Source organism: Ixodes scapularis, unplaced genomic scaffold, assembly GCF_016920785.2.
Source record: "Ixodes scapularis isolate PalLabHiFi unplaced genomic scaffold, ASM1692078v2 PGA_scaffold2__306_contigs__length_199485367, whole genome shotgun sequence".
Taxonomy (NCBI): Eukaryota; Metazoa; Arthropoda; class Arachnida; order Ixodida; family Ixodidae; genus Ixodes; species Ixodes scapularis.
The window spans coordinates 42,831,314-42,843,488 of NW_024609857.1; the positions used below are offsets into that span (position 1 = coordinate 42,831,314).

General features: G+C 46.1%; 1 protein-coding gene across 1 annotated transcript in view; it reads left to right on the forward strand.

Annotated features, from left to right (window-relative positions):
- The first annotated feature begins 581 nt into the window (after positions 1-581).
- LOC121836453 (endoplasmic reticulum aminopeptidase 2-like) overlaps positions 582-12,175 on the forward strand; it is a 37,930-nt gene continuing 26,336 nt past the window's right edge. The window contains exons 1-2 of the mRNA XM_042291353.1: positions 582-939; positions 1,566-1,842. Of these exons, the coding sequence (XP_042147287.1) occupies positions 582-939; positions 1,566-1,842 (635 nt within the window). The remainder of the gene's footprint in view (positions 940-1,565; positions 1,843-12,175) is intronic.

The window sequence follows — 12,175 nt, forward strand, 5'->3', positions numbered from 1 at the left end:
TATATTCCAGAACAGGTCGTGTACAATATGCAATATAAAATTAGAACCGGGGCACTCAACATCCCTAATGAAAAAAGTCATTTGTATGAGAAATTTCTTTTGTCCAGTAAACACATATGAATCATACAAGATATATAATAATCTGTAAGACCCATATAAGAACTATATAAGAACTGTATGAGAATTATATAAGATATATAAGAACAATATAAGAAACTTATAAAAAACTACTCAGAAGTGTCTTATATGGTGTTTGTAGGTTCCTATATATCGTAAATAGTTCTTATATAGCTCCTTATGTGGTTCGTATATGTACTTATATATCTTGTATGACTCATATGTGTTTATTGGACACAGAAATTTCTCATATAAATGAGACTTTTCAATAGGGAGGGTAAAGACGGGACAACCGAGCAAGAAGCTTGAGTAATACAGATATATTTGTGACCACAAAGAAAATCATATATAGGATTTGTTTCAGTGATTCTGAGATGAAATCAACGCAATATCAATGAGAAATGCTGGGTTATTACAATGCCATACCTATTTCAAGCCTTTGAATCCTCCAATCCCAGATCACCATGGGAAGACTGGACCGGCACAGCAACGGCGTGGTGATCGCGACCGTCACCACCACCGTGGTGATCATCCTTGTGGTCTTCATCACCACCGAAAGGAACGTGTTCCTTAGTCGCAAGTCACCTCCAGCGAGTGAACCGCCCACTGACGAACTTCCGGCGCTGCCTTGGGCCCTCATCGACCGCCAGTCGTACCTCAGCCACCGCATCGTGTACACGGGCGGACGCCACGCCAAGAGGTTGCCCGGCAACGTGGTGCCGCTCCACTACGACCTTGAGATCGAGCCGCACATTGGGGACAGCAGCAGTGAGGAGGACACCTTCAGCGGCAAGGTCACCATACGCTTCCGATGCATCGTTGGTACGCTCTGTTGACGGCTGCGCGTTGCCCAAAGATGGAGAAGGATTCAATGAAGAATAGAGCTAAAAAGATGAGACACATTGAACAGGGCACACATTCCTGTTCCTTGTGTCGTTCGTCTTTTTAGTGCTGTTATGTATCAACTAGTTCCACTTAATGCCTTGATGAGGAAGGAGCCACAGGATGAACCCTTTTTCAAAATTTTACTAGTCACCTTCTCCAGAGATCGTGTAAGTAGGTACGATAGCATGCCTATGAAAAAACACCCTCACGCGCACTCTGCATATGCTCGCACACATGTAAACAAGGTATTCAGGTCGTTGTCATGTCTCTGGTCATGTAGACAAGGACATGCGATCATTGTAAGCTTAGCCAAGTTACCTTCACGTGCCTGCCGCACGTGTTCGCACGCATGGCGTCCTAGTCGAGAGGTCATGCAAGTCGCGTGCAATAGTGTTGATAGCTTCAGCCCACAGGTGCACAAGCTTAGCTCTTCCTTTGTTTGAGCAAAAAGTCACGCAGAAAAAATCGTATCCTGAAGCCATACATTCCTGCTCGTTTCTGCCACAAACACTATGGAGAACCCTTGAGAAGAAGCGCAACAGTGGCGGCCTCACGTAATACAGCAACGTCCACGATCACCGTGCACTCGACACCGGAGCTGAAGGTGTCGCTGGGGAGCCGCGTCACCCCTGGCGTCATTGTGCGCCACGCCTCCAACACCTTCTTCAAGATGTGGGCCAAGTCGCTCACGCTGCATGCCTACGATGAGTTCCTCGTCATCAAGCTCCTGGGCAAGCTGAACGCCAACCAGACGTACCTGGTCACCATGCACTTCCACGGAAAGCTGGGCCAGGACAGGGGCTTCTACAAGTACCACTACAAGGTCAACGGAAAGCTCAAGTGAGTCCGCCGTTTCGGAACAACACTACCTATAGAATAACCACAGCCCGTTCACAAGCATTTCGACGGCATCTTAATTCGATCGAGTGCAGACACAGATTGGAGGCGAGTTGTGCATCAGCGCTCGGCTAGGCCTCCTATCCGTTCAATCCGTTGTAGAACGCACGCCGTCTGGCTCCGGCCAAATCGGTCAGTTGCCGCCGTCCGAATGTGACGATGCTATGTGAATGTATAGGAGGCATTTCACAGACCAATTATCCTATTGGTTGTTTTGTGCAGAGACGGCTAGCGTCATGAGAACTTCTGGCTTTTCTGTGATGAGCGAAGGGATTTGATAGAGTGCACTACATCTGCTACGAAGTGTAGATAACCCGACTATTTTACCAGCACCTGCGTAGGTACAATAGCCGATATTAACATTTAGCCAAATTCCTTGACTTGAAGCTCGTGCTTCGTTTTCCGTAAAGTCCAGACGCAGCCGACGCAACGAGCTGATGGGACCAAACAGTAAGCGTCAAAAGCACACCACCGCATTGTTCGTCACGTTTCTGCATGCGTTCTATCATCGCTGAACCAATCATAAACAAAAAAGGCCCAGTGACTCGCGCATTTGACGCTGTTAGATCGGTCCCATTAGCTCGTAGCATCGGCTGCGTCTGGACTTTAGCTGACACCGAGTATAGTAGCAAGGCTAACCCCCCCCCCCCCCCCCCCTTCCTATTGTATTCTTTCACAATAAGTATTCATTCATTCATCCTTCCATCCCTTGTCCCGCTGAGTCCGGAGGCAGCTGACGCTACGAACCAAAGGAGCCAATCAAGCCGCGTAAATAAGGCAAGTCACTGGGCCGTTTCTGTTTATGATTGGTTCAGCGATGATAGAACACGTACAAACGCATGACGAGGACCACGATGCTGTACTTTTGACGCTGTCTGATTGGTCCCGTCAGTTCGTAGCGTCGGCTGCGTCTGGATGTAAGGCGAAACGAAGTATATACCGCATACTTCTAGTTTGCGTGTTTGTGCATTATGCAGTTTTCACAAAAAAAGAAAAGAAAAATTAGTGCGGTGATATAGGAATGGTTATGTTGCGCTCAGCAACTTTTAAAGATCAACATGCTCATTTTCTTAACGCGAGTCAACATCTTCGTCATCAGCGATATATCAGCGATATGCTCGTGCCCTGATCGCTTGGCATTATAGTAGCGAAAATAAATTAATTTCATCGCTCTGACCAGCGTGAGCAGGCAGGCGCAGAAATAAACCTTGATAATTTGTTTCAGTCTATTCCGCCATCTTGGCACTACAACAGTGGCCTAGAAAGTTGCAGACGGCTCACGGCACGGCTCGGCCTGATGCATTTGATATCGACACGGCGGTGGCGCTGTAAGCGTTTCCTCCTGAAACTCTCCAGCGCGCATTGGCCAGACCAGGTCGGCTAGGCGGCTCTTACTCATCGCGGGCAGCGGGCGGGAGAAGCTTCAGGAGGAGTCTGCTGCGGCGCCTCCGGCGTTTTTGACATCGGCCGCTTCAGTGCACGGGGGAGATATGGCGGTGAGCCCACAACTTCTAGGGCACTGTAGCACTACTGCCCCGCCATATATAGGGCGTTTGAGTAGCGAATATACTTCCTTTCAAGAAGAGGCCACGAAGCTTCGCGTCTGGAAAGGAACAGTGGCGCCATTGTCGTCTGTTTGTGTGTGGGGCTGTTACTTCCTTGTTGTGACAGCGCGCCTCTTTGTGGAATCCTAATAAGAAAATAAAAGAAAGTACCGGTTAGTGCGCCGATGGACTAGCGTACAATCGCTCAGTCTGGAAAATACTGCAAAGGCAGCAGTAAAAGTCCTCTTGTGAGGGACTACTGTGCACTGAATGTCGCGATGTCATCGAGCTGGCCGTGTTCGTAACATTTTTTCTACCTTAGTACACTGCCACGATAGGAATATTTTTACAACTTGTTTTACTGTAAGGTAAGCAAAGCAGTAGTCTAACGTGCAAACTTTCATCGTTTAGATCAGACCATCGTTCGGACTCGATGCTATAACAGAAAATGGCGCCTTGTTTAAAGCGGTTATTTTTCCCGTTCTTGTAGCAAGACTGAAAAGACACTCCATATATACCTTGTTGCATATTATTAAAACGTGGCTTCGACAGCTTGTACGTGTAAACCAACTAAGTAGTATAGTATAATCTGGTTGACCCAGCGTCGTTTTGCAGACGTGCACTGATCAATATAAAAAGACAATCAAAATATACAATACTCCTTTTTTTTCCGACGGCTAGGGCGATCCTTCAACAATGATTTACTCGTGAGTGCCACGGTTAAGGTGTTGATCAGTAGTTCTCAAGTTTTGAGAAGCGCGATTGGCGACTTAAATTCTATATTTTAGGTCTTGCTTCCCTTGTGCATCGCGGTGCGCGTTGTTTCAAACGCCCTGTTAGTGCCCATATATAAACGCAGAGGGGCGCTGACAGAATGTGTAGTTTACCCCCATGAATTGTGCATGATGGGAGCCTAGAACGCCGCTTCACGTCAGCATTAAATGGTCGCATTTCGCGGATGTTAGTAGAGGTGCCTCTGTTGCAGTCGCGTCTCGTTGACGCTGCAGCGCCCCCTTGCCGTGAGAAACGGGTCTCTAGGTCACGTGAAGTACAACCGAAGACGACTATAGTACCTGCCAAAAGCGGGACAACCAAGACACTACCTTCTCTTCAGAAGTTGTCAGTGCGGTCTCAAATAAACCTAAAAATATAACACATTTTTTTGTGAATTGTTCACTAATGAACTACTTTTATTTAAACTTCATGACGCAGAAACAAAATTTGAAATGAATGATCTTTTCAAAAGTATCAGTGGCGTCGTCATTGCTCTCGGGTGTCTACCAGCAAATGAAACACTGTCAGATTGAATATGCTTGAAATTGCTTAAACTAACTAAGGGTGTTTTCGTCTATATATTTTGTTGTTGCTGTCGTTGTGAATCCTCCCGCATCACATAGCCCTCTCTTTTTCGATATTTACTTCGCATTTGTGTACATTTTGTACTGTCGTCACCCCTACAATATTGCCCTAGCAAGGCCACAGTATAGGTAACCAAACAAAAAATAAAAAATAAAAGGGTGTGTAATGCGTTTTGCTTGTTATAGCCCAATCCAACAGTCACTTAACATTAGCCGTGTGCCGGCTGAATGAAAATTAGCAAATGTAGTCCCAATTAATAAATCTGGTAACCGTACCTGCGCATCAAATTATAGACCCATATCACTTACATCTGTTTCATCTAAACGTTTACAACAGATACACTGCTCATCAGTAATGAGGCTCCTTCTTTCTAACAATATCCTTTTTCCTAACCAGCACGCTTTTCAAAGTTGTCTTTCATACAAAACCCAACTATTTGATTTATTAGAGTCATGCCTAGTTAATACGAACCCCGTAATATGGGTACCCCGCTGCATGGCCACCATTTTTGGGGGACAAACTGAGGAAAGACGTGCATTTTTGTCTCGCTATTGTGAATAATTCGAATTATGGATGATTTTTGGGGGGAACGGATAACCCTAACAAAGTTCATATTCCCTTCGCCAGAACTAACTTGTGTCAAATCCCCGTTACTAAAGGCTACGGCCGACTGGAATGGGCTCTTAAGTGAAATTGCTCTCACCAGAAACCATAACGCCTTTGTAGCATTATTGCGTGAATCATTGCGTGACAATAGCTTTGTGCTTATTATTTTGCACTTAAGCAACACCTGTACTTTTTTTTTCTCTTGTGTGCGTGACCAAGATGCCTGTGTGTGTGTGTGTGTGTGTTTGTGTGTGTGTGTGCATGTGTGACCCTGCGCCGCGATATTCTTCATTGAGTTCTGTTTAGTCTGATTATGTGTCCCTTTTCATATTTTTTTTTACAACATTGCGTGATTGTGCCAGCGTTTCATGTATCTCCCCTCTATGTAATGCCCAGGTGGAGCTTGTTAAGGTATTTCAATAAAAAATATAATGAATACATAAGAACATGCTTTATCTTTACAGCGACGATAACCACATTTGACCATGGAGATGTTGCCCGCTTTGCGCAGAAAACCATTTACGATAAAGTGAAGCCTTGCCGCAGGCTCCGTCCAGAGCCGTATATTGAGAGAGTCTGGCCGTAGGTGGGGCGACGAAGGCGGTGGAGAAGAGAAAAGTGGAGGAAAGGGGGGAGACGGGGAGAGCGCCAAAGGGGCGAGAGAGGAAGGAGGGAGCAAAGATGGAACGACCGTCATTTTGACGCATCGCGTTGGGCAGTGTGGAGGCTACGCGTCGCCTGCTACTGGACGACTTCTCTTTTTTTCGCCTGAATAAACGCTTGCGGTCAAACGTCGAGAAAACTGCATTCGATAGCTTTTTAAGCGCGGGCTGACTTGGTCGCTCGGGAGGGGGGCGTTTCGGCGGCGAGATCATAACCTGGCCAAATTCTCAGAATATACGACTCTGACTAATTCGCACAGCCAGCGCCACCTACTTTGCCGGACGTCAGCAACATGAGTTAGGTGCGTAAAGTATATTAGACGTAACACCTGATATATGCACGCGTTTTTCTGTAACTTGCAAGCGCTGTGAAACGTAACGATATCGGGGAATTGTAACGAAGCTTTCAGCGGGCTGTGTCAATTTTTGAAAGATCGTCGCCGTATGCTTGACTGAATTCGTGCATGACCGATGTTTCTTCATCCATAGTCAAAGACGACCTCGTGGTAGGTGCGGTGCATTGGTCATTCATAGATGCATCTCGGTGTCTGCAAGGTTGTCAACCATCCGTGAAATTCTTAGAAGCATCACACATAGCTAGATTTGACTTCGGATAAGGAGTATAAACATCATCTCGAAGGCCGTTTAAGAAAACATTTTTATTCCCGATTAGCTAGACCTGTCAATAAAATGAGTTAAAGAATTGGCCATCAAACGCGGAATGCAAACTTTTATCAATATATGTTATCGCTTCTGTTCATGATTCACGCCTTAAAACTATTACAATTTATCAAGAAGAGGAAAAAAAAAAAGACTTTTTTACCCAATTACAACTTTCATGCTTTTATTTCAGAGATAATTTTCATTAATTCGTTACGTCGAGATAACCCGGGAATATGTTTATGTTTATTCTTATTTTCAGTGACCCACCAACAGCTTGACGCCTCCTTAGTGGTGCACTTATTCCTTCAGAAATGCAACGTTAAACAGGATAAAAGCGAAACGTTAGGAAAAAACAATAGCCTCAACACACTGTCGAAATTTACGCTTTTCATCAAATATATCAAGGCTAGCATTCGCACAAATCTGTTCTGAATGGTTATAAGTCAGTTGTACGCGTGTCATGGGTGCAACATGGTAAAAGTCGACAGGATAAAACAAAATATAAAGTCTACAAGACTGACGAGGAACGTGCAAATAGATGTCACTGAGTAGCTCTGGGGAATCAATTATACCATTTACAATCTTATACAAACATGTCAGTTCACGAATTGTTCTCCTGTTGTGCAACGAGTCTAACTTCACGAGTTCACAAATCCTCTCATAACTTTAGAAATAATTCGGTTGAAAATAGCGATCAAACAAAACACGAACAAACCTACGTTGAACACTCTCAATTAAACCTGAATTGGTCACTCCAATGCAGTTCCAGACAACTGAGGCATATTCAACACGACTACGCACCAGTGAAGAAAACAAGCGTATAATACAAAATGGTTTTGAAAAATCGCGTGTCACTCGTGTAATGGCTCCCAACACTCTAAAGGAAGCATTCGTAATTGCGGTCACGTGATGGTTGAAGTTAATTGCTGGATTCATAAAAACGCCTAGATCACGGATGACCTCAACGCGAGTAATATTGGTGGAATCTAATACATAGGGAAAACTCAGAATTTCACGCTTCCTAGAAAAGGACATAACTTTCGTCTTTCACTCATTTAAGAGTGGGTCATTTGAAAAACACCACGCCGAAATAGAATCTATATCGCGCTGAAGACATTCACAATCGTCAACCGTTTTAACCGCTGTAAACAACTTAATATCATCAGCAGATAACAAAAACCGCGTGTGTTTAATACAGGAAGTTAGATCATTTACAAAAACTAAAACCAGCAAAGGACCGAGGTTACTGCCTTGAGGAACCCCAGAAGTAGATAAAAAAGAGCAGATAATCGGCCGGATACTCGCACAAAGTTCAGCCGATGAGATAAGTAACTATCGAGGAGACGACAGTACCTAAGGGACAGACCGTAAATACAGAGTTTACTCAACAGTAATCGGCGATTAACTTTGTCAAAAGCTTTGCTCATATCAAAGTAGACTACATCCGCTTGTCCTCCGCTATAGACAGATGTTACAATCTGATGTAGGAAGGAACACAGGTTTATTCCTGTGGAGCGGCCTTTCATGAAACCATGTTGCTCAGGAATAATCTTCCGGCAAAAATATGCGTAAAGGCGGGTGTGCAAACAATTTCATAAACTTTCGAAAAACTACAAAGGAGGGAGACTTGCCCATAGTTGTTAACCATAGGCCAGCTAAATATATATGCTTAAATCTCAGACATGTAGCGATTCCCGTAGAATGCTGTAAATATTGCAAATAAAAGGATTTTTCAAGGCTCCTTTTTATCATGCGACCTTTATTATTATGCGACCTTACTCGAGGTTTTTCGTGTAAAAAACGGGCATTAAAAAGAAAGACAGGTTCATTTTGGGATATTAAAGGAACCATGAAACGATTTTGAAATCGAATTTCATCCACCGCACGTCCTAAAAGGTGTAAAAAAAAAACACAAAACACAAAAATAAAGAGTAAAAAAATTCTTCACTATAGAACATTTAAAAGAAAACCGGACTCGTTTGCACCTTTTCTCCTTCGAAAGCTCGCTGCCTTTGCACGGCGATGCATCCGCGAAACCGCAGCACGTCAGCCAAATCCACGTCACTTATTGGTTAAGAGCCTACCTCACCAGCACCGCGATCATAAACAATACATAGCCGGCGAATGTTTCCTAAAACTTTTGTTAATTAATATTCAGATCCACATTTTGTAGCATAATTAGAGATGTAACAAAAGTTGCCGAATTTGATAATGCTCAGAACCAAGCGCCATCTATCATGTGGTAAACGAAGCAAGAAAAAGACCCTACTGCGCCTGCGCAGTCAATCCCCGAGCGTCGTCTGCTGAACGGGTTTGCTCCTGGCCGCGCTTTCTTCGCGGAGCAGACTTTCGTTTTCTGGCTGCTCGAGCAATGGTTACGTTGTTTGTGATCGATCGCTCGGTAGCTATGCCGAAAAGCTGCATTGTACTGAAGTGCCCGACTCACAAATTCTGCAGTCCGGAGGTTAAAAAGAAAGTTGTTGCAGTTTCACCGCTTGCCACTCGATGAACCATGTTGTCACAGAATTCGACTATTTTTCTCTAGTTTGGAGTTTTCGTGAGGGAGCGCATCCGTTTGTCGGTCGCCCCTTTCCCCGCGACTAGAGCAGGAGAGCTGGGGCCATCGGCTTGTGCTGTTTCGCGGACCCCGCTAATTAGGAACCGCAGGAGAGGTCCACTTTTGAGGAAGGTGCGGCGGAATGTTTTGTCCCCAACTCGGGCGGTTTCTTTTTTTTTGACACGGAGAGGAATGAGAAAGTGAGGTCCTCGGCTTGGTTTCGAGCCGAGTCAAGTGTCATGTGAGTGTATGCCGAGACTGGACCGGTGGGTGAACGCGACGCGATAGTTGGGAGTGACAGCGGGTGCGGCGAAAGGCGGAACGCGAGAAGAGCTCGGAGCGGCTCTGCTGGCCTTCAAGTGTGTGTGCTCGTGGATGAGTGTGGTGCCGAGGAGCATCGCACGGAGCATCCAAGCACACACAGACTTCCCCGTTCCGACCAGCGTCGCAACGGGCCCGTGTCACCCACACCCCCAACATATCTAATTGAATCTCGCTCAGCTGCGATGTATCCGTGGCTATCGCGGCGATGAGAGGCGCCGATTCGTAAAATACGTCGGTGACATCAGCGCAGTAAAACCTTTACTCTGTTCCGGGTTATAACCCGGAACAGAGTATAAAGCTCAAAGCTCTCTGCTTTTTATGATTAGTGCATTCCTCCTCTCCACTAGCCTCGTCTCCAGCGTTATGTTGAAAGAGTGGAGAGCTTCTTAGGAGGAGCTGGTCCACGCGGCTCTGACGTCACGCTTCACAGCGCATGCTCAGTCGCCTTACCCCATACGAATCCGGTTTCTGCGCATGATCAGTGCCCACACCTGGTGTAGGCCAATTCTGGCTTGCTTATGAACAGCGCTCTAGCCTATGCGGAGAGCAAGTCGTTTGCTTCTGGCGCAGGAGTTGGGGTGACGTCAGAACGACGCCGAGCTCTGATTGGTCTTGATTGAAAGGATAGTGGGTAAACTTCAATGCTACATGCCTTGAGATCTACCCACTGTTCTTTTTAAAAAGCGCAGCTCTTAGGGGTCCGTTTCCGGCTTGAGCGGTGTCGGCGTCGCCGTCGGCGTCGGCGTAACCGCGAGGTCACGTGACCCCCCAAGGTCTCGTGGCCCCCTGAGGTCACGTGACCCCTTTAGATCACGTGACCCCTATAGGTCACGTGAACCCCTTTAGGTCACGTGACCCCGCTGCGGCCACATGACCCCCCTGAGGCCACGTGACCCCCCTTGCGGCCACGCGCCCCCCCCCCCGAGGTCACGTGACCCCCCTGACGTCACACGACCCCCCCTGAGGTCACGTGACCTCAAGGAGTAACTTCTCCCTCAGTAGGCTTCCATCCTCCTCCTCAAGAGCTGCGCCCTAATCCGGCGTTACAGGGTAAACGGCTTTCATTCTTTTTTTTTAGAACGCAGCTCTTAGGGGCCCGTTTCCAGCCTGAGCGGCGTCGGCGTCGGCGTAACCGGGGGGGGGGGGTCACGTGACCCTTCCCAAGACCACGTGACCCCCCCCCCCCGAGGTCACGTGATCCCCCAGGTCACGTGACCCCCCCCCCCCCCCCCGAAGTCACGTGACCCACCCTCCCCCGAGATCACGTGACCCCCCCCGGGGTCACGTGACTACCCGCAGGTGACGTGACCCCCCTCAGTAGCCTTCCCTATTCCTCCTCAAGAGCTGCGCTCCAATTCGGCGTTACAGGGAGTTGTAAACGGCTTTCACTTTTTTTTCAATCAGCCAATAAGAGTTTATTGTTCTGACATCATCGCAACCCCTGTGCGAGAAGCAGACGAACTTGCGCTCCTCATAGCTATCTTATCTTTTTTTAGGTTTAGCAGTTAGCCATATTTTTTATAAAGTTTTTGGTTGCCCGAAAGAATTATTTTCATAAATAATTTTTATGTTCATTTTTAATTACGGCGTACCCTCTTGGTTCCAGCCACCTACTCCTGACTTTCTTCGAGCCGTCGTACGCGAGGAGGGCGTTTCCCTGCTTTGACGAGCCCGACCTCAAGGCCACCTTTGCCGTCACCATCGTTCGACCCAGGGGCTACAGGTCTCTCTCCACGATGCCGCTCGAAAGAAGCGAGAACAGGTACGATTCTACTCGGGCCGATCCGTCTACCTCATTGCAGGGTTGGGTGCGATCTTCAAGTAAACTATACCTAGGGACGGATTTCACGTTGTTTCCGGGAACGTTGTTATAGATGGTGGGGAGGAGTAGATTACTGACCTAAAGTTCGTTGGTAAACGGCACACTTTGACCTTTACGCAAGTAGTAACTAGTATGACGGTGCATATATTTAGTACTGGAAAGCACAATAATGTTCTGGCAAAATGCGCTTCGTCATGAGGGTTTTGTGCGCTACATCACAGACACGTTGATATTTTCCATGGATTTCCCTAGTCAGAAAATTATATGAATGTGTCCAATAAACACATGAGAATATATAAGATCATGTATACCTACATACGTACAACTTAAATTATGCCTAGGTTCCGATACCTGTGGGGCGAATTATACAAGATATGTATTTGTTTTTCAATGGAGTTTAGAGAATGTGACATGGGGTAGAGGAACTAACAACCTCTACCCCTTCCTACATTTAAATTGTATACTGAGAGCAGGACACGACAGGCATTTCAGATTAGAAAGAAAGAGCCGACCACTACAGAAGCGATGTAACTCCGCGTGAAAATATATACAATACAGGCTTCACATTTCTTTCTGAATGTATTGCATAATTTTGTTGGAACGCAACCGATATATATGATTGATTTCTTTCTTTTTTTTTAATCACTTCCCGGAACGCATAGAAGAAGTATGATGAAATGAACATCAGTTTCTGAGTTTACAGCACAAAGATGTACTGTAATTATGGTTTTAAAAGTTT